The 23,331-nt window shown below is 44.9% G+C and overlaps 1 protein-coding gene across 1 annotated transcript in view; it reads right to left on the bottom strand.

Annotated features, from left to right (window-relative positions):
• Positions 1–11,815: 11,815 nt before the first annotated feature.
• The window catches only part of ATPAF1 (ATP synthase mitochondrial F1 complex assembly factor 1), a 30,832-nt gene continuing 19,316 nt past the window's right edge, over positions 11,816–23,331 (bottom strand). The window contains exons 8-9 of the mRNA XM_070592963.1: positions 21,590–21,697; positions 11,816–14,662 (exon numbers count right to left, since the gene is read on the bottom strand). Coding sequence (XP_070449064.1) covers positions 14,468–14,662; positions 21,590–21,697 — 303 coding nt within the window. The 3' untranslated portion in view covers positions 11,816–14,467. The remainder of the gene's footprint in view (positions 14,663–21,589; positions 21,698–23,331) is intronic.

Genomic DNA, 23,331 nt, shown 5'->3' with positions numbered 1-23,331 from the left:
GGCAGGTGGGATGGCAGGCAGGTGGAAGGGTTGGGAGAAGCCAGAGACAGCCCAGATCTTGCAAGCACCTGCACCCCCTTACTGCGGCTCTCATTCTGGGCTAGAGAGGCCTTGTTCCTTCAGGAGGCTCTGCTGGGGCTGAGGAGACCCAGGCCTCGGAGAACAAGGTCCTGGCCTTACCATGTATTAACTAACCGTGTGACCTTGGGTTACTCTTGTCCTCTGTGATGACACGCTGTAACCCTGCAGCACTGCACACCCACACAGGACAGGCACTGTTCTCTGCCACTGTGTACTCAATATAAGTGGCTCAAATAAAGCCCTGTTTTGCAAGCTTGGTGGAAGCCATGGAGAATCTAGTTGAGGACATACCCTCTTCCACTGCACAGCGCTGGCACATGACTCTTCCATGGGAGCTCCAAGTGGCAGCAGGGTGGCATCCAGACCTGGGCTCCTGCCCTGCTGTGTGCCTCTGGGAAAGCCTCTGCCCTTCTCTGGGCCTCAACTTCCCCATCTGTACCACAAAAGCATCTTTCAGCCATACCATTCCAAGTGCCTTACCAGGTCCAACTCCGTGTTTCTGCCCCTGTGGGCCTGTACAGCGACTCCACTGATACAGAGCGGCCTCTCCCTGGGGACTCCCCAGGCCCTCCTTTGCCAGGAAAAGCCCCCCAGCCCCACACCGCTCTCAGAATGAGCTACAATATCCCCAGCTCGCCCTACCAGGCACCAGCAGCACCTGTAGCATGTAGGCCCACCTTCTCCTCACTCTTTCCCAAGAAAAAGTTTCCATTCAGCTTCTGCCCCTCCCTGCCCAGAAGGCAGGATCTCCCATCCCGGGTCTTTTATCCTGGCACATGGAGGAAAAAGCGAAGGATACCCTCGTGGCGGTAAGAAGAATTGAGCTTAGACTTCCTTTTGCTTAAAGAAGACAAATTCAAGGGAATGTGGCAGGGGAAGACAAGGTTGAAAAGAATGTACATTAAATTTCTGCACGACCTTGGGCAAGGCCTTTATTCTCTCGGAGCCTATTTCCCCTTCTGTAAAACAGAAACAACGACACTAATATGTGCCCCACAGAAGAGCTGTGAGGATCAAATGTGAGAGCCCTGGTAAACGGCAGAAGGCTCTGGCCCGTCTTTTTGGGGGTGCTGGCTTCAAGCACCCAGAGGCTTTTTTGTAGAAGAGGGATTGCACTATTCCTGTGGTCTTGGAGGGCAGGGGGCAGACACCCAGGACAGTACATGAGGAGAAACTCAGCACATGAGAGCTGTCCAACCACGCAGCCTGGGTGGATGGACCCACTTCTCAGGAGGGAAGTGTGCAAGCAAAAGTGGCAAAGTCCCCTGCAACACGGGCTTCAGAGGGTTTCGATCCCTTTGCAGAGCAGGAGAGCCCTCTTGACCCTGAGAACCTCAGACTCGTTTCTGTGCTCAAAGCTCCTCCTCCCTCCCGGCTCCCGGTCCACCTGGGAGGCTTTGCTCTCACCTATGCAGGTTTCAGGCCTTCCATTTTGGGAAGGAGATCTCAGGAGATTGGTGGAAGTCTGGTGTGCATAAGGGCCTTAGGACGATTTCACAGTCCTCCTGACCTGACCTCCAAAATGGCCTGGCAGGCATTGCTCTCTCCCGCTGGTGCACGCTCTCCAACCACTTCCCAGCTCAGGGTGTCCCAGGAGAGGAGGTGATAGCTGTGTGTGTGCAGGGGGTGCTCACCAGTGTCCAGGCTCAGCCATCCATGGAACCCACCACAAAGCCTGCACAGGAAGTTCTGTCCAACCCTAACCCCTCTTCTGCCACTGTGGTGCCTCAAATTCAGCTTCTGGGGCTGCCTGCCTGGAGCACCACCCTAGTTCAGAGCCCGTCTCCTACAGGAAGCCTCCCTGGTGCTTTCTTCCTTCCTCCACAGCATCCCTTCTCCAAGTGTGTTCGGTAACACCTGCCTTAGAGTCACCAGTGGGGGTTCCTTACAGAGTACCATCTGATTCTGGCCAAGCCTGGGGATCTAACTCTCAGTTGCAGGAAGGACTGGGAATTGAGGAACAAGTGAAATGATATCGGAGGGATGAAATCAGCAAAATCCAGAAAGAGGAAAATTCTGTAGGACAGATTCTCAACAAATAAGTGGCAAGAATACAAAAGAGATGAGGGGACACCTACAAATTAAAAGTGAATTAAGATGGAATACTGCTCAGCAATAAAAACAAACAAACTATTTGATACTTGTAACAACTTGCATGGATTTCAAGGATGTCATGCTGAGTGAAAAAATTCAGTCTTAAAAGGTTACATACTGTATGATTTCATTTATGTAAGTTCTCAGAATGACAAGATTATAATGATGGAGAGCAGATCAGTGGTTGCCAGGAGTTAAGGTTGGGAGGAGGGTGTGACTATAAAGACAGAGAACAAGGGGCTTTCTCTGGGTGATGTTTTGTATCCTGATTGTGGTTCCACAAACCTACACATGTGATAAAATTTCATAGAACTATGTACAAAAGGAAAAACTTAAAAATGAGTGCATATAAATCCTGGTGAAACCCAAATAAAGTCTGTGGTTTTAATAGTATTGTACTAATGTCAATTTCCTAGTTTTGATAATTATACTATGGTTATGTAAGATGTTATCTTTGGGGGAAGCTGGGTGAAGGGTACACAGAAATTCTCTGTATTAGTTTTACAACTTCCATGTGAGTCTAAATTATTAAAAAAATAAAAGCGTTTTTTTTTTTTTTTTTTTTGAGGAAGATTAGGCCTGAGCTAACATCGGCTGCCAATCCTCCTTTTTTTGCTGAGGAAGATTGGCCCTGAGCTAACATCCGTGCCCATCTTCCTCTACTTTATATGTGGATGCCTGCCTCAGCATGGCTTGCCAAGCAGTGCCATGTCCACACCCGGGATCCGAACTGACGAACCCCAGGCCGCCGAAGCAGAACGTGCGCACCCAACCTTTGTGCCACCAGGCAGGCCCCAAAAGCTTTTTTTAAAAAAGACTGATTTAAAAGACATATCCAGTTGCAAGGTGTGGATCTTGTTTGAATTCTGATTTGAACAACTGAGCTGTTAAAAAAAAAGTTATGAGATAACTGGAGAAATGTGAATATGACTGCACATTTGATAATATTAAGGAATTATTGTTATTTATTTTAGGAATTTTTTTTTGTATGCTTGAGGAAGATTGGCTCTGAGCTAACATCTTTGCCAATCTTCCTCTTTTTACTTGAGGAAGATTGTCACTGAGCTAACATCTGTGCCAGTTCTTCCTCTGTTTTACGTGGGATGCCACCATAGCAGGGCCTGATGAGCGGTGCTAGGTCCGTGTCCAGGATCCAAACCTGTGAACCCTGGGCCGCCAAAGCAGAGCGTGTGAACTTAACCACGATACCACTAGCCTGGCCCCCTTTAGGAATTTTTTTTAAAGTTCTCATCTTTTAGAAATATAAACACAAGTCTGTACGGATGAAACAATATAATATCCAGCATTTGGAGGGAAAGTGGGTGGGGGTATAAATGAAACCAGATTGTCATGTGTTGCATATTTTTTATGTTGGGTCATAGGGACTTGGGGTTCATTATACTATTGGCTCTACTTTTGCACATGTTTGAAAATTTCAACAATAAAAAGTTTAGAAAAGAAAACACACAAAAGGCAGATTTCTGGGCCTCTCTCATAGAGATTTTGTTTCAGTGTCTCTGGAGTGGGCTCAGGCGTCTATTTAGCAAGCTGCCCAGGTGATGCTTATATGGAAGACTAAGGTTTGAGAACCTCTGCTATAGACTGAATGTGTTCCCCCCAAATTCACATTTTGAAACCTAAGCCCCAGTGTGATGATGTTTGGAGGTGGGGCCTTTGGGAAGGATGACTTCATGAGGGTGGAGCCCTCAGGAATGGGGTTAATGCCCTTATAAAATAGACCAGAGGGCTCCCTTCTCTTTCCACCACGTGAGGACACAGTGAAAAGATGGCCACGTGAACCAGGAAGCAGTCTTTGCCAGACACCGAATCTGTGGGTGCCTTGATCTTGGACTTCTCAGGCTCCAGACTGTGAAAAATAAATTTCTGTTGTTTATAAGCCACCCAGCTTGTGGTATTCTGTTATAGCAGCCCGAATGGACTAAAACGACCTCTTTCTGTTCCCCTTATTACTCGAGGGGGGATAAAAATGGGGGCCTCCCAGAGGGGAGGGGTGATGTCTTCTAGTAATAGTAGTAGTAAATTAGTATAGTTTTACCATCTTACAGAGACAGTTGGGTGGGATGGAAACAGCACACCTGTTTCATTCATTTGTTCATTCATTCATTCATTCATCAGATGTCAGGCACTGTTTCTGGGCCAGGTGCCGACCTTGCTCTTGTTTTGCGGGTGATGACAAAGCCCTCGGTCTTCTGAGGAACTTCCACCAGGTGTCCCACTTCATAGCTCCTAAGACTGAGGCTGTGGAAGATCACGAGCCAGCAACAGGGCAGGGAGGGACTGGCTCTTAAAGGGGAAGGGTCCTTGGCTATCAGTCTAGTCTCCTCAGAGTACAGGGCAACTCTGAGGCACAGGGAGGAAAAAGGGTCAATAATGATAATAAAAACCATTCTGCGAACCTTCTATATACCTGTGCTTGAGATGCATTGTCTCATTTCTTCGTCTCATCAACCTTGGAAGGAGGGTTTGTCTTTCCATAGCTGTTAAGTTGTCCTCTCCAGGTGGAGGGATGGAGGGGCGGGAAAGAAAAAGACAGTCCCACTAAAGGGGAAGCAGGGATTGGACGTGTTAGGATGACACCCCAAACTCTGCCCTGCAGTGCTCCCAGGAGGACCCGTAGGTCCCATCTTGGCTTCATTTTCTGGAGGTGGGAAAACTGTTCCCCACAGTCAGGAAGCAGCAATGCAGGCAGTGGGCGGGGCCTGCTCACTTGGTGGAGACTCACATTGCACCCTGTGGATCTGGATTCCACAGCAAGTACAGCCTGTGACTTCCCGCTTGTCATGGGGCTGCATCTGGGGCTTTTTCAAGAAGCAGCTTTGCCCAAGGCTAAGGGAACGAATGGTGTGCTCCTCTTTTCCCCGGGAAGTCTTCCTAAAATACACCAGCTGCCTGGAACCAACCTTCCTCAGGGGGGAGCCCTTGGCACAGAAAGTTCCTAGTGCTTGCAGATATGCTCCTTGGTTAAGCCCACGAGACTCTGTCTTCCCTTTTGGACCGTAAACCCTGAAAAGTGGGTTCTTATTTATTTTACCTCCTCCCATGGAACCCTGTAGCAACAACTGACAGTTGTAAGGAACTTTCTGGTTTACTAAGTGCTTTCACCCCTCTGGTCATTTTTGAGTCCTGCAACAACCCTGGGAGACAAGTATTAGCTCCAAGAGGTGAAATGACTTAGCCAAGAGGCACGGCCGGAAAATGGCAGAGTTGGAACTCAAACCCAGGCCTCCTAACTCCAATCATGCGTGCCCCCAGCCCCCTGCCATGCCCCACAGTGCCTGAGTGTTTAGCAGATACACTGCTTAGGAGCTATCTCCCATGACCCACCCAGGAAGGAGAACAGATCAGTTTGAAAAGCTGACCTCATCCCAGGACTCTTCCCTAGAAACAGACAATAATCAAATCCTCGTTTTTCAGATATGTTCCAGTTGAGTTGCTTGGGACCAAAGTGCAGAGAAAATTTGCAACAAAGAGATAGAAGGAATGTTGCCACCAACCCTAGACACTTTTCTAAAAATGTTCTCCTGGGAGAGTAGATGATAATGCAGACAGTTGTGCCTGATCCATGTTAAAGCAGTTAACAGCATTCAGTTCACTGACCATCCTCAGTAACCTTGACACCACCTTAGATTTCTCGCTCACTCTTTCAATACCCTTGGAAAATCTGCTGGGGCAGGTCCTATCCCGTACAGTCTACAGACAGAGAGAAAGTCATTTAATGTGAGCTGAGGGTAGAAAAGGAGAAAGAGATAGGAAGGAGACCAAGTACAGAGAGGAGAAGGGGTTCAGGAAACAGAGGCTATCTGAGGGTCACTTGGTTTCTAGAGTAGAGGGTCGCCCACCTCTGGGAAGAAGGCACATGGTAGACCACCACTGAAATACCCAGAGCTTCCCTGACCTTGACAGCAATTCCCTCTCCACAGGGGCGTTCGGAGGACACACTGCAGGCTGCTGGCTCTGAGACAAACTGAGAAGGGCAAGAAAGTTCCAGCCAATCAATCCCAGCTCCAATGGGGTGTGAGTCTCCCAGCCAAGCTCTGTAGTGAGTTCCCATCCATTCCCCATATGGCTGCCAGCCCAGCTCTCCATATATCATCCACCTCCACTCCCTCACCACAGACGAGAACAAACGCACACGGGGTGGAGAGCTTCAGCCTACACAGGCAACACACAATTCTCCACGCAGCTGCAGGAGCCAGGCACAGATAATCCAGTGCAACAGATAAGCCAGCATTTGGCTCCAGGGGTCATGAGCCCGGGGAATTCTCAGCTCTCACAATCAAACTAAGAATCTGGACTCTAAGAATCTGGGAAGGCCTCTGCTGTCCTCTGTTGTCCCTCAAGGTTGTCATCCAAGACATGCTAGGAACAGCTAGTCTCATCCCAGAAATCTTCCCTAGAATCAGACAATAATCTAATCCTTGTTTTTCAGATATTTTCCAGTTGGGTTGCCTGGGACCAAAGTACAGAGAAAGTTTGCAACAAAGAGAGAGGAGGAATGTTGCCACCAACACCCTGTGTGACGTTGGGGAAGTCATTTCACCTGGTCTGCGGCTTTTCTCCTCATCTGTAAAATTGCTAACTTATTGCAGGGGTTCCCAACCAGGCTGAGCCTCAGAATTACCCAGAGAAATTTTTTTAGTAAATAGTTTCCCAGGTCCCACCCTAGACCAAAAGAATCCATATTTCAGTGGTGGGGCCCAAGAATGCACATCTTTGACAAGTTTTCAGGTGTTTCTGAGGCCCAGCCAGGTGGGAAAATTATGTTGGTTTCTTTAAGCTATAAACTGTTACCTCTAATGAGTTGGAATTAAAGAAGAAGAGGTCTATAATCAGGAGTACCTTGGTCACAGATAAGCCATCCACAAATAATCAGGCAGGCCCTGCACCTTGGCCTGGATCTTCAAGTGTCACCTGGCTTCTGACCCAGCTGTCACTCCCAGGCTCTGGGTCTGCCTAGCTGCCTGCCCTCACTCCCTGCTCCCCTTACCCAGGTGTGGGCACTGGGTCCAGCCAGCTGGTGATTAAGGAGAGAGAAACAGTGCTCACTCCAACCTATATGCTCTGGTCTGGGTTAACCCAGCCTTCCCCTCCTTGCTCCTACCCACCAGTTTGTGAATCCAGCCTTGAGATTCCCAAATTCCTAGTGCCATGCCAGGATTTCTGAAAATGTCAACATAGTACAGGAAAAATAGCATCACAGAAACTTGTGCTCTCGAAGCAGAATGTCTATGTTCTAGAAGCAGATCTATGTTCCAGAAGTAGAAGATCCCACCTCCTCTACATGGGAGATGTGTGCCTCGAAAAGGCCAAGTACTTAATCTAGTGCCTACTATTTTGCACTTTTATTCTGTGTGAAGCACAGTGTTAAGCACGCTACATATACTATACCACTTAATCCTTTTAACTTTTCAGATAGGACTATCATTTTTTATTTACAGATGAGAACACAATGGCTCAAAGAGATTGAGTAACTGGTCCAAAGGCAGAGCTGGGATTTAGAACTTACTCTTAACATCTATGATGCTGTCTCCCCAGGGATATCATTTATAAAACGAGAGTAATGCTATCCTCATAGTATTGTTGAGGAAGATCAAATGGAAGAAACTTAGGCAGTGGAAGCAAACATCTCAGAGAGTCCGCTGGGAGTCATGCACCAAATGAGGCTCAGCAAAACACCTCTGTGTTGCCTCCCATCCCCTACAAAATCAGCGTCAAAATATAAGATCTGTCAGCTACTTCCCATCTGACCAGAGGCAAGGCCAAAAGGGGAGAATAAATGAGGGTTGAAGAAATAAGAATGCGAGGCGGGGATTCATGCCAAATCATGAATATAGGTCCAATAACAACAAAAAGGATCTCAGGGTCACAGTGGACCAAAAGTGAAACATGACTCAGTAGTGATATTTCAAACCAAGGGAAGGATTTTTTTGGGGGTGAGTGGGTAAGTGGAACACTTGAGGGGACACCATTTACCTCTGATTATTGCCGTGGCAGATGTAGAAGACTAAGGAAACTCACATCTGTTGGGAGGGACACAGGTTCTGGGCGACAGTCAAGATTCAAGTCAAGATGTGATGACAACCCTGGGCTGAAACCAGCCAGATGAAATGAAATCAGGATATGTGTAGAGGCCAAAAATCAAAGAGTTCCAGAGTGAGGCAAGGGCAAGGTGGAGGAGTCAGTAAGGTGACCTTAGGTAGTGGCAGTGTGGGGAGATGACTGCCAGGTGGGCCATGCTGATTCCCAAAGGACTGCCATCCTAAATCTCCTCTGGTCACTCCATAAGGCTATGTTGGGTTCAAGTCCCCACTGTGAGGCAGGCTCTGGTGAGTTAGTCTGTCCAGAAGCAGGGGTTGGGGTTTTCGGTCATATGAGGAAAGACAGAAGGCTGTGTAATCTGCTGTAAAGTCTCCAAGGCAACTTGAGAGCTGTCGTCACACATCATCAGGAGAGGCTGTGAGGTAGAAAAGTGAACAGACTTTTCTGGGAGGCTTCAGCTACGTCAGGCAGAACAAAGGCCTGTAAGGGAGTGACAGGCGGCGAAATTTCACTGCAGGGGAGGGAAGAACTTGCTGTCACTCAGAGGTGTCTCTGTGAGGGAGAGGCAGGGCACAGGTCAGCTGGCAGAGCAGAGAGCTCCCAGTCCCTGTGGGTTTTCAGACAGTTGCCCAATGGCTTGGAGATGCTGTAGAGAGAGCTGCTGTGGTGGGAGAGAGGTTAAACTAGACCACGGTTTTTTTCATTCCTTCTTAGAAACTGTTTCTTCAAATGACAACTGATGGGATGCTCGGTAAATAACACACTGCTTCTCTGGTTGAGTTAGAGGTAAGGACCAGGCTTACAGGGTCCCTACCTGTAAGGAACTGTTAGATTTCTTGACTCACACTTGAAAACTAGTGACTGGACAGTCTCTAAGGTCCTTTTTAATGGTAAGACTTGGTAAGCCAAGACAGGAGCTTGAATGTGCCAAAAAAGTAACCGTCTTGCTCTAAAAGTTCGTTCATTGTTTGTTGGTTCTTTCTGCCTACAAACCCTGGACCTGATTGCCTCCTCTGATGGCCCTTTGTTTTCCACATGCAGCCTCTGCAATAAGTGCAAGCAAAATGGCCACTCTCGGGCTGGGATATAAGCACAATGTGTTTTCCAGGGCTGGTCTCATTGTACACGCGATGTTTGTAGACACAGGCGGTCTGAGCTGAGCAATCATCCAGGAGGAATTTATTTGACATTCACTGGGTATCTTGTCTCTCTGTGTCAGGCTTCATGCTGGACACTGGGAATATAATGTCCAGGAAGGTAAGATCCCGGCCTCAGAAGAGTGTCCAGTCTATGGGAGAGACAGCCTTGTAAAGGCAGAACACAAAACACTGGGGAGGAACAGAGGACCACATGACCAGGGTGGGGTCAGCGTGGATTGGGGGAGGTGTCAGGGACGGCTCTAGTAGAGATGGTTCAGTGGAGCTTTGAAAGACAAATAAGAATTAACTTGATGAAGGGAGAATGGGTATTTGAGGCAGGTAAAAGTATCTGAAAAGGTCAGGACAGAGATAAGAACACAGTGTGTTCAGGGAACTGTTAAGTTGTCCAGAATGAATGGAGCTAAGGGAGTGGGTAGGGGCCTAGCAAGAGATGAGCCTACAGATGTCACCATGGACCAGATCCCAAAGCTCTTGTGAGCAGATCCAAAGGGACTTTATTCTGAAAGCTCTGAGGAGCCTGGGAATATTCCTAAGTGGTTCGAACCAATTTTTCTTATAGCTCGTCCAGTTCCTGAGGCCCGAAGAGCTCAGAAGTGGCCCTGTGAACACTGAGGGATGAGCCTGCTCAGTGGACATTACAAATGATACCATTAAGTCCGGGGCATGGACAGTCCACCTTCTATTCCTGGCTTGGCTCCTGATGCAGGCAGTGACCTTCAAGTCATGTCTTTCCTTTTCGTGTACCAAGTCTCTCCTTTAGCAGAATAGGGCTAAAAATGCTGCCACCAGCCTGTCACATTAGGAGAATTGCCAAGACCAAAGTGCTCCATGTGGCATAAAACAGCACAAAAAAATCCTCCTCAGGTAGAACACGCTGGCTTTTGAAACAAAGTTTGGAGGAATCGGAAATGTATAAGGTGTGCATTTTGTTCTTGAGTTGCCAGCAAGGAAACCGGCACACTAGTTTCTCAAAGCAAGGGCTGGTTCAAGAGCCACTCATGATTTCTTAAGCCTTGAGTTGGCTGCTGGAGCTGGGATTAGGGGTGATCGGGAGGCTGCCCTCTCTTCTGAGCTGGAGGCAGGGCAGGGCGGGAGGTGGGGCGCAAGGAGAGCAGTGCCACATCTCACCAACTATCAGGTTCCTGCTGACCTCAGAGGGTCATGGGAAAGACTGAGATAATCCACGTAAAGGGCTTAGCGCAGGGGCTGGCACATGTAAGCCCCCAGTAATAAATGTCAGTGGTTACTGTTAACACGCATATATTGTGAGACCAACTCTGAACTCACAGGGCCTCCCGTCTCATTCTTTACAGAATAGAATACGTTGAGACTTTATATTGTCTGCTTTTTATTCTCTTTTAAGCTATAAGCGCTTCACGGTGGGTACCATGGTCTGGCAAGATTTGCATTCCCCACAGCATCCAGCAGCTTTCTTTAGCATTCCTTGCCCCTCTTCTGAGATGGCCCTGGTCAGTCTGCCTTGTAATTATTCACGTCAGTGTCTCGCCTTACTGAACTGTGAGCTCCTCAAGGGCAGGGACTGAACCTTTAAATCTGTGCCCAGAGACCAGCGTGCATAGCTTGGCCCTGCTTCAAGGCCTCAGCACCTGTTCTTTTCTTTATCTGGTACTTTTCCCCCACCTCAAGCATCAGCTGTCACCTCTGCAGAGATGGTGCTCCTGACCATTTAAGTTACTGCTTCCACTCCACATTCTATCACATTAAAAAAAATTTTCATAGCACTACCCATATTTGAAATACTCATTATTTATTTGTCTTCCCCACAAGAATATAAGCTCCATTGGAACAGGGGCCTTATTTGTCCTGTTCATTGCTGCATTCCCCAGTTTCCTATAACTGTGCTTGGCAAATAATAGGTGCTCAATAAATATGAATGCATGCTGAATCAATGCAAAATCAAATGACAGGGCATGGGCATTTGTACCTCTTCTCCAAGACTAAGCAAAAGGTCAGTAATGTAGAGGCTGCAAAAAAACAGAACATGCAGCTCCTACTTCCAAAGTGGATGGAGAAGAAAGAAGTAGCAGCATAAACATCCTCAGAACAAGACAAGGCAAACGATGACCACGTGCTAGATGTGAGGCACAGAACCAGAGGCAAGAGAGACAAGGATGGCGGCTGGAACAGAGCTTGACAGCAGGGATCATCCTACTCATCTTCCTGTCAGGACCTGACAGGGCGGTTGCAGAGTTGGTGCTCTGTGAGCGACTGCTGAATTGCACTGAGCAGACAGCCTACCACAGGTAATGCGGGAGATTGGGTGAGATACAGAGACTCTGGGTATAATTTGGTATCCTGGTTTGCAAATATTCCTACTCAGTAAGTTCTTGATCTATGTGTGTTAAGAGATTCTCCTAAATTCAGAGCATTTAAATACAGGCACACACAACAAGATAACGTTTTGGCTAAAATCCATGTCATTTATTTATTCAACAAACAACTGAGCATCTTCTATGTTCTAGGCCATATCCTTGGCACTGTGAATGAAGATAAACCCTGGCCCTCAAGGAGCTCACAGTCTAGTGGGGAAAAAAGACGCATACATAAATAAATATAATGGAGAGGATGCAAAGGGGACCAACTATGGGAGGCAAGCAGCAGGGGAATCTGATCCTGTGGTTAATGTCCACATTACCCATTGGCTAATGGGCATTTTTTTTGGTGAAGAATAGATAAGGCAATGGTTCTCAAAGTATGGCTGGCTAATTATCCACATCAGAATCACCTGGAGCACATATTAAAATTTAGATTCCCAGCACCTTCAGCAAAGATTAAGATTCAGCAGGTTGGGGATTTGGGGCCTGGGAATCTGCATTTCAAGTGCTCTGTGTAATTCTACTGCAACTTAAAGTGCGAGAACCTGTGAGATAAGGTTTGCTTTTTAAACTTGAATGAAGAATGATCTGCACATCTGAAATGCTAATTTGTGTTGGTCTTTAATGAAAGGAAGGGGAAGTAGAGAAGAGGAAGAGAGCAGGCGTTTACTAAGCTCTACTTTAATCTATATTTAAGTTAATTTAATTCTTACAATAATCCTGTGAGGTAGATATTATCCCCATTTTACAGATGAAGAAACAGAATTAGAGAGTTTAAATAATTTGTTCAACATTATAGAGCTAATGAATCCCAACAATGAACCCAGATTCGCTTAACTCTAAAGACTGTCCACTTTCTGTAACACCATCTGGCACCAGGGCACAAATTTACTGATGAATGTTACAATTTTCTTTTAGTTCTTTGCCAGATCTCATCAGGTAAATGTAAAGAACAGCCAGATGATACCTTGATCACGTCCAATGTAACTGACAATGGATACATCCTTCTTTGCTAAGTGGGGATTTAGGGCAAAGCTGGGAGAAACAACAAAATGAGCAACCAGTTCTTCTTTCTTTTCCCATCATTTTCTCATCCTCTGGTGGAGGTGTTATGCAAATGTACCATGGTTAAGAACTGGGTCCATCTGGAGGGAAAAGCAAACGTACTCACGAAAGTAACTCCACCTGACGTCAAAGATTCCTGGGACTCAAAACATTCAGACTCAAGTTTCTCAAAAAATGAACTGTCAGGACCAGAGTTAGGTCCAGAATTTGCATTAGGAAATGGCTCAACCTTCAGAGAAGTTGTGAAAGGCCAGCAGCTTTTCCAGGTTAAACAAACACTATCTCTTTCTACACACAGACTCAGAAGTACAACAAAATAGACACAGCTCAAAAAATAATGGGAAGTGCAATCCCATTTAAAGAGCTTGGGGACAGGCCCAACCTATAAAAATTCTTCTGTAACAAAGAAAACAAACATACACACACAAACTGCAAGTACTGGTCACATTCCCACTCACCATATTCAGTGTCATAACCCAGATCTTGGGCAGAAGCAGCAAAGTGGAGCGCGCCAGATGAAGAAAAGGAAAGGTGTAGTACAGGCAGTTGACAGCAATACTGGGGGCCCGTGAGGCCTCGGGTCCAGAAGCCTGGCATGCAACCACCACCATCTTCTCTCACTGAGCTTGGAGACACAACAGTGACACTACAAACCAAACGTGAGTTTTCAGCACTGGAGAGCTCCTTTCTTATTTTTGACGTTTCAAGTAACTGCTGAGTCCAAAGATGAGTTTTGATCAAATCAGCCACAGCACTGACACTATGGACAGCACATAGCTTAGATTTCACTATTTATCATAGCAAAGATTGTAAGTCAGGCTTATTTTATTGCTACATTTTCCCCATATCCAATCTGGGAACATTTGAATCCACCCACATTTTCATATCATACTGGCACGGCTTAGAGTTGTTTAAAACAAACAAACAAACATGCAAATCTGGATTGATCCTCTGCTTGGAAAAGTGTTGATTTATTTACTCTGCACTGATTCACCCCCTCCAAATACATAGCTTCTAATAGGCAGAATTGGAGGAGCAGGTGCCACAAACTATGGCTTAAAAAATATGCAGGCACCATACCTGTGTGTTTAACTATACCTGAAATCTACTGATACTCTAAACCAGCTACATTAAAGGCAACTCTGGGGGCATCTAGATAAAGTCTTAATCCTGATGGCAATATGTGCTTGTTCTGGAGTCTAAATAGGATATTTGTGTTGTGCCTTTGGCCAGCCAAGTGGTACAAGGGAAGAGGATGTAAAGCCTACATCTAACTATAGCAGGTCTTCAAGCTTATTATCCTGTCACAAGTTTATAAAGATAAGGACCTAATCATTTGGGAGCTGTGTAGTCAAAATGGTCAGAATGCAAATGCACTGTTATACTGTGTAAAATCAAGTCAAACATCCTGCAGATCCTTGGCTGTCTCTGGTTATGACCTCAAACACTTAAAAATGAAACCTCAAGTATGCTGGGAGATAATTATCAGAATGTTTGGGTACTTCATTCCTGAATATCAAGTAATAGGGCTCATCTCCATGTTGCTTCTTGCAATAAGAGACTCATTAGAGACTGCTGAGTATAGATGCTGAGCTCCCAAGAGTTCAAGGCGGTGTGTGGGCTCTAGACTATCCAGGGCTGAGCAGACTCTATAAGCCAACCCCTACAGCTCTAAGTCTTATGCTGGTTCTGGGCACATTTCAGTTCTGCTCCAAGTCCGCTTTGCTCCAATTCAGCGATGACAGACATATATTTGAACTCATTCGGTCTGAAGTTAAAGGTCTCCACTAAAGCGTAGGTCTCTTTCCGATCGGTGGCATAGAAGAGCTGAACTTGGTTGGCAATGCACTGTGCCTCAGCAACGTTCTGTAAGGGAAAAAGAATAGTGAGGTTCTCCCCTGCACAGGGCCACAAAGCTCTGTGTCTGACTCCTGTGGCGGGTGGGGGCCCTCACCCAGGAGTCACTGCTTCCAGAAAGCTTCCCTGACTCCCTGACATCTCAAGTCTTGGTTGGTTGCCCCTTGTCTGTGTACCCAAATGACCCCATGCTTACCTCTACCATAGTATTTATCATACTGTCTTGTATCTGTCCTTTTTTTCCCTTCTCTCTGCCTTTCCTGGTATGAATTCCTCAAAGTACATGCTTGTTTTATATCCCCGCACATAGTGATATCTGGTGAATGTTTGCTGAATAAAGGAATGCATACGTTCAAAATTCCCTCTTTGCTCAGTTCCTTAGTAACTGTTAAATATATCTTAAGGGGGGAAAAAAGAGCAATGGTTACCTAGCTCCAAGAACCAGTTTGTGAGCACTAAGTTCTTGACTAACCAGACATACTCTTGACTAAAACCTGTTCCTGATACTACCTCAGTCAGAAAACTAGTGCCAAAGCCAGCTGTGTAGTTTTATAATTTGTCCACAAATTCTATGACGCTCATCCCTTTGATGCAGCCTAGTTTCCCTTTCCTTGAGTGCACGCTGTACTTAGTGACTTGCTTCTAACAAATGGACTATGGTGGAATGGTGGAGAAGGACTTCTGCTCTTAAGCCACAAAAGACACTGTAGCTTCTGTCTTGCTATCTCTCTTGAATCACTTGCTCTGGGGAAAGTCAGCTGCCACGCCATGAGGACATTCGAGTAGCCCTACGGAGAAGCCAACGTGGCAAGGAAATGAAGCCTCCTGCGAAGAGCCATGCAAGTGGGGTCAAAGGTGGATCCTCAAGACCAATCAACCTTGAAATGACTGTAGCCCTAGCCAACATCTTGACAGCAACTTCAGAGGGAATCTGAGCCAGAACCACCCAGCTATGCTGCTCCTCAATTCCTGACTCACAGAAACTGTGAGGTAATAAATGTTTGTTGTTTTAAGCCGCTAGGTTTTAGAGTAATTTGCTTTGGAGCTTTTTATAACTGATCCACTAGTAAAGCCACAGGGAAGAGAAGGGGCCCCTTTCTCTAAAGCTCAGTAGTAGAGAAATGGTGACCAAACCACTCTATAACAGAGTGGGGTCAGGACACAGGCAACACTCCCGAAACCTTACAAAAGAATTACCTCAAACAACTCTTACTTTTCTTCCTACACATTCTCTAGTTCTAGCTGGTCAGAGGCACTTATTCATTATCACTATGTTCCTATGGCCAAAACTCAACCCCAAAAGATAATGGAAAATTCCCACTAAAGCTAACTGTCAAAAGTGTGTTATGTCTAGCTACGAATGATGAAAACGGTTTATAAATACCATAGGCTGCTTTACCTCCATTCCCTCCTGTGGGGCTTTCACGTCATTTCTCACAAGCAGGCACTAATCTCTGAGACTGGATCTTCAATCAAAAGCCTTTTTTCCAAAATGCTGGCTATTTTAAATTCATAGACTTTTAGAGCTGGAAGGGGTCTCAGAGATAAGCCAGTCCTCATTTAATAGGCCAGGAAACCAAAGCAGATGAGGTTCAGGGATGGGCCCAAGGTCATGTGGCTAGCAAGTGGCAGAGCCAGGACCAGACCTCTGGACTTCCAGGTTGGTACTCCCTCCATTTAACAATGACACTGTTTCTGGTGGGGCAAGGTAATTTAGATTGACTAAAGCTGGTAACGACTTCATCAATTTCACCTTTCTTATACTCAAACATGCTTCAAGAGCAAACTGTTTCTAAAGCAAGTGCACTGCCATAATCTGAGGCAGACACCATCACTCTCTGAGCCCCTAAACTGTAGGGCCTCTGACAATCAACTTTTATTTCAGGCTTAGGATGGCAAAGGTAGGGGTAATTTTGGCTGTGTTCATTCTAGAACAGTGCTGTTCAAACTGCAGAGTCCTAGGCGCTCTGTGGAGGTGCGTCAGGTCCTTCACCTCTGTCTCAGCTGTTATACCCTGTGGTTTTACATAATAAGATTTTGTTTGGTGGGGCCGGCCCGGTGGCGCTGCGGTCAAGTGTGCACGTTCTGCTTCGGCAGCCTTGGGTTTGCCAGTTCGGATCCCGGGTGCAGACATGGCACCACTTGGTAAGCCATGCTGTGGTAGGCATCCCACATATAAAGTAGAGGAAGATGGGCATGGATGTTAGCTCAAGGCCAGTCTTCCTCAGCAAAAAGAGGAGGATTGGCAGATGTTAGCTCAGGGCTAATCTTCCTCAAAAAAAAAAAAAAAGATTTTGTTTGGATAAAGGGTTCTGACCACTAGTTTGAAGACCACTAGTATAGTGGGTAGGAAGGTAAGACCCAGGGAGATATGGGCATCTGTCTCTTATGGAGGGTTATAGAAGCCCCCCCACTCCCACTTATTCACCCCTGCCTTTTGTTCTCTTAACTCTCAACATGAAGCAGTAGTCTCCTCCCTTTCCAAGACCCAAGAAGATAAACATATTAATTCCCTGCGTTGCTCAATAAGGATGTATAGTAACAAACCCAATTCCTCCCTCTCTTTCAATCTTCATAGCTACAATCAATTCACCAAGTCTTGCCCATTTTACTCCCTATATATTTCTGGGGTCATTCTTTCTCCTCCATCCCTACTACCACTGCTCTAGTTCAGGTCTTCACTATGCCCAGATTATTGCAACTGTCTTCTAAATGATCACCCTGACCAGGCTAGAACTAAAAAATGTTTAGGAAGCAAATAATTAAGGTTAATGGTCTTGAAATCCAACTCTTTATGTATGGGTCACTCCCTTTTCAAAACCTTTTAATGACTCTTTTGTGTCCTCAGAATAAAGCCAAACCTCTAAACGCAATCCACTAAACTTCCTTTTTTATATACCAGTGATACCAAACTGTCTGTAATACCCCAAGTCATTTTATGCCTCCCAGCATTTACTTATGCCATTCCCTCTGTCTGGAACATTCACCTCCCCATGCCCAGTTTCTTTATCTGGCTCAACTCCTGCTCATCTTTGAGGTTCAACCCAGGTGTCTTCCCCAGCACACTGTGCATGTCTATCCTAGCACTTACTGCATTCCAATAAAATCATCTGTTGACACAGACATAGAACCAAATAAGTTTTCTGAATAGTCTACTAAATCTTCAGCATTAAACTTAATTAGTTCAGAAGAAACCTTTAGTTTCCACGTATTTCTATTCATTTGCTTTACTGTATTTGGAAATACCATGCCTAAAACGCAAACTAATGCCTGAGTATGCAGGAGATCACATATTTACATTAAATTTCTAGGTTTCCCATCTGATTCCTGTACCTCCACAATAAATTCTAATATGTCTAGTTCTGTCCTACACTGGAAACTTATAGTCAAGTTGACTTACACAAGGCAAATGTATGTTGTCTGGTATACTGTTGAATGTTATAAGGCCAGGAAGCAAATTTTAATGAGGATGGGGACTGTGCAGCAGTTTGAGACCTCTAGAGTGAGGTGGTAAAAATGCCAAAGCAGAAAGGGTCTCTTCTGATCTCTAGAGTCCACTTTTAATGTGATTAGATGCTGTGCTTTGTTGAAAATCAGAAAATAAAGTACAACCTCTACGTCACTCACTCCTGTGGTCAAATCTTAAACCTTGTCATTATTGGTTAACTATATCCCCTCCAAATTTCAATTTGAAATATCCACATTTTGTCTACTATTTCCTATCTTTTTTTTTTTTTTTTGCTGGGAAAGATTTGCCCTGAGTTAACATCTATTGCCAATCTTCCTCTCCTTTTTCCCTCCTGCCCAAAGCTCCCGTACATAGTTGTAGATTCTAGTTGTAAGTTCTTCTACTTCTTCTATGTGAGCCACCACCACAGCATGGCTACTGACAGACTAGTAGTGTAGTTCCACGCCCAGGAACTGAACCTGGGCCACTGAAGCAGAGTGTGCAGAACTTTAACCACTAGGCCATCAGGGCTAGCTCTGCTATTTCCTATTTTTTAGGCTCACTCCCAACTTCAAAAATCCTTTAACTCCACTAGAAGTCACAATTCCTACTGTCTTTAACCTTCCTTATTTTTTTACTTCCTTCTTTATCCAGCTTGCATTCCGTGGTCATTAATTAGAATCATTCCTTTGCATTCACCTTTAAGTTCCTGGTCCTTGTCTTACTTCATTATACCACTTGGCTAAACCATAATCCTGGTTAAATCCAACTGAGTCTCAGCCCTTTCTCTCTGTGCCTGTACCTGCACCTGCATTCTCTCTGCCATTTTCCTAGATTGCAAGTTCACAAACACTTTTTGTAAATGGATACACAGCTAATATTTTAGGCTCTGTGGGCCCTATACTCTCTGTTGCAACTACTCAATTCTCTGTTGTAGAGCGGAAGCAGCCATAGATAATATGTAAATAAGTATGGCTGTGTTCTAATAAAACTCTATTTACAGACACTAAAATTTGAACTTCATATACTTTTCACAGGCCGTGAAATATTCTTCCTCTTTAGTTCCTCACCCCCCACCCCAACCATTTAAAGATGTAGAACACATTCTTAACTCATGGGTCTTCTAAAAACAGTCAGTGGATTGGATTTGGCCCACTGTAGCTTGCTGACTCCTGTCCTAGACAACAATTTCACACTTTCTCTTTTCTACTCAACTGTCCAACATCTATTCTTCCATACTCTCTCAGCTGATCGCCTTTCTTTCTTTTCACTAAGCAATCTGAAGAGAACTTCTACAAGCTGTCACAACCTCTATGCATTTAACTGTATTTGTGTCCTTATATCCTAGCTTCTCTCCTCTTGTTATATTTCTGGCAAAGATCAACCCCTTACTCCCAGACTCACCCACTCAAAACTACTACTTCAACAATTCTCCCCTCTTTCTCCTGCATTATCATTATTTCCCTCTCCACTGGATTTTTCTGTTGGCATACAAATAGAACGTTATTTCTCTCATAACAAAAAACACTCTTGTCCCCACTTCTCCCCCTCCAGCTAATGCCCCATTCTCTCCTTTCCTTCACAGAAACATTCCTTGAAAGATTTATGCTTACTCTTTGCAATTTCTCTTCCCATCTTCTCTTAAATGTACTCCGATCATGCTTTTATCCTACCCCTCCTTTGAAACTGCCCTTATAAAAGTTTTCAATGACTTTAATATTGTGAAATCTAGTAAATTCTCAGTCCTCATCTCATTTGCCCTACCAGCAAGTGAGATTTTGCCCTACCGGAAAGTGAGATTTCCTATTCCTTGAAACATTTTATCTTAGCTTCCAAGGCAGGCTACCATCTTAGTTGTCCTCCTACCTCACTGACTATATCTTTTTAATGTTCTTTGCTGATGCTTCCTCATCTCTCCAGGGCTCAGCTCTTAGACTTCTTCTCTTTTCTATCTTCACTTATTTCCTTGGTGATTTTATTCAGTCTCACGGCTTTAAATAACAATTTGTATGCTGACAATTCCCATATTTATATCTCCAGCCTGGACCTCTCCCCTGAACTCCAGGCTCATATATCTAACTGCCTACTACTTGGATATTTAACAGACATCTCAGATTTAATGTGTCTGAAATTGAGCTCCTAATTTTCCTTCCAAATCTGTTTGTTCCTCCTACAATCTTGTCTATCTCAGTTAATGGCAACTCCATTCTTCTGGATAGGATTTTGGGTGACTTCCAGTTGAGTGTGATGGGTGGAAGGAAGAATGGGAGAAATGGGGCTGAACAGTTTCAGGAATAACAGACAGGGAAGTAGAGTCCCAACTGTGTCCTAGACTTGGGGTTTACTGCTACTGTGAGATACTAGCTGAACGTCATCACTTTTTCATTCCCAATATGCAGCTGGTAAGAAAGAGAGAGAAAATAAGTGGGTGTTGTAATGAAGAATCTCAAGGGGAAGAGGCACTAAAGTGCCCCCACTATCTTGAGGATATCTTGAACTTAAACCCTGCCAGATGAGGAGACTGAAATGAGCAAGGACTAGACAAACAGGTTGTATAGTAATCATAAAACTGCTCTTGGCCCTGGATACGCAGAGAGAACAAACACAACGGACACCATTACCTATGGACATATGGTCGATGCTCTAGCCCAAGGAATGGGAAAAGGAGGAAGGGAAATCACCATGGATGATGAAAGCTGAACATATGAACAATGTGGAGGAAGATAAAAGATGCATAACTACTGTAGACTTGGAACTCTTCTCTATACTTAAAAAGCCATTTACTCGTCCACAGTCTCTTACCTGAAACCTCTAGGGCCAGATGTGGCTCAGAGTCAGAATTATTGGATTTTAGAAAGGTAATAGTGCAGATACTGTCTGTGTACTATGCATACTCACTATAATCAAACACATAATATTTCCCTAGTAAAATGCATGAATATTCCATACCAAGTCGGATTAATAAGGACTGTAAGTGGCCTCACATCAGTTTAAGTGAAGATCTAGCTACCAAATGAGTTCAAGTCAGATAAGGTTTTGTGATCAATTCAGTTATCAAAAAACTTTGTTGGCCAGCCCCGGTGGCCTAGTGGTTAAGTTCGAGGTGCTCCACTTCAGTGGGCTGGGTTCAGTTCCCAGGCGCAGACCTGCATCACTCGTCTATCAGTGGCCATACTGTGGCGGCGGCTCACAAAGAAAATAGAGGAAGACTGGCAACAGATGTTAGTTGAGGGCGAATCTTCCTCAGCAAAATGCAAAACAAAACAAAAAAACTTTGTTTTCAGAGATTTTGGACTTCAAAATTGTGAATAAGTGATTGAAGATCTGTACTAATTTCAACTTGGAAGAGCCTGAGCAAGACAAAATTATTGTCAACTTTAAGAAACAAGTACACGTAGGCCTCCAGAATTACACCTTTCATGAACTTTGGCAGAAGAATAGCTTCAGGGCCACACAGTAAATCCAAGGAGGTAAAAGTTGATTCTTACCAGAAATGTGGAATCCATTTCTGCTGTCATCAGCACTATGCCCTTCTCTTCCTTAAGTTCAGGGTAGTGATATAAAATCAGCTGGCTGGCTGCAGCTTCCCCTCGGGTCTATAAGAAGGAACACTTATCAAGGCTCAATAAGGTACCATCACAACAAAACCGCAATTTCGGAGCAATAGAGTCTGGAGGAAATTCTGGCCCCTAACAGCCCCTTGGGTGGCTAATGAGTGGGACGACTGGTATGTGGGGGGATGGTCAGGCCTGCCAAGGCATGGTGAAACTGACAGTTTGCACAGTGTTATTTGTGTCTTCAATTGAAAAAGGTTTGGCTTTTTTCCCAGAAAATGTTCACAGTAGGCAGTGAATACTTCATCATGGCCATATATTTAAAAACAAAACGGCACAAGCAGCTACCAAATCAAGTTCTAAAGAAAGCAATGTGCCTGTGTAATTGCCACTTTTATGGACTACTGCATTTCACAGTTGAAATCTACTACCCTTGGCTGGCTCTGAAGACTGAGCTCTTTTAAGCTGTAGCAAACAGCTGGAGAGTTTGCACATGGGCCAGATTTGTAATGTGCAGTTTTAAAATATAATCTTGGTGAGAGGAAGCGGGGAAAGAAGAATGGGAACACCATAATTTCAGGAAAAATGGACAGGGCAGTGGTTACCAGACTTCAGTTCAGACTAGGAAGAGAGGCTAGGTTCAAAGCTAAAGCCCTCATGCAGTGCAGGAGAAAACAACTATACATTCAAAAAAGATCTCTGGGGGGCCGGCCCCATGGCCGAGTGGTTAAATTCGCACGCTCTGCTCCGGCGACCCAGGGTCTCGCTAGTTCAGATCCTGGGCGCAGACATGGCACCGCCCATCAGGCCACGCTGAGGTGGCGTCCTACACAGCACAACCAGAAGGACCACAACTACGAAGTACAACTATGTACTGGGAGGCTTTGGGGAGAAGAAGAAGAAGGAAAAAAAAAATTGGCAACAGGCCGGCTCGGTGGCCAAGTGATTAAGTTCGCACGCTCCGCTGCGGCGGCCCAGGGTTCGGATCCTGGGCGCGGACATGGCACCGCTCATCAGGCCACATTGAGGCGGTGTCCCATATCCCACAACTAGAAGGACCTGCAACTAAGATGTACAACTGTGTACAGGGGGCGTTTGGGGAAATAAAGCAGAAAAAAAAAAAAGATTGGCAACAGTTGTTAGCCCAGGTGCCAATCTTTAAAAAAAATAATAAAATAAAAAATTAAAAAAAAAGAGAAACTCCCTTAAGAGTATTTCTTTAAAAAAAAAAGATCTCTGGGTTTCATCTCTAAAATTTCAGGAATAGTCTTTTTAATTTATCAGTACCTAACTGTTGCGATGGTACTCTTAAAAGTTCAGCCTCTCAGTTCTCCCGAACATACTTCAAATATACTGATCATTTTGATCATAATTAGGTTTCTGGATCTTTTTCCTATACTTGTATGTGAGCTTCACGAGAGCAGAGACCTTGTCTACAAGATCTCCAAGTCCTAGCATAGTTTCCAACACAACAGCACAATGGTTAAGTTCATAGACTTTGGAATCAGTAACTTAGAATCAATCAATCCCAGCTCTACCATTTATTAGCAGTGTGAACGAACTTCTCTGAGCCCACTTTCTTCTCTGTAAATAGAAATAAGAATAGTATCTATCTCCTGGGATATTTGTGAGGATTAAATGATATAATGTATATAAAACATCTGGCACATGGTAAG

The sequence above is a fragment of the Equus przewalskii genome, chromosome 2, assembly GCF_037783145.1.
Source record: "Equus przewalskii isolate Varuska chromosome 2, EquPr2, whole genome shotgun sequence".
Taxonomy (NCBI): Eukaryota; Metazoa; Chordata; class Mammalia; order Perissodactyla; family Equidae; genus Equus; species Equus przewalskii.
The sequence above is the reverse complement of the archived record's forward strand: the minus strand, read 5'-3'. Positions and strand labels throughout refer to the sequence as shown.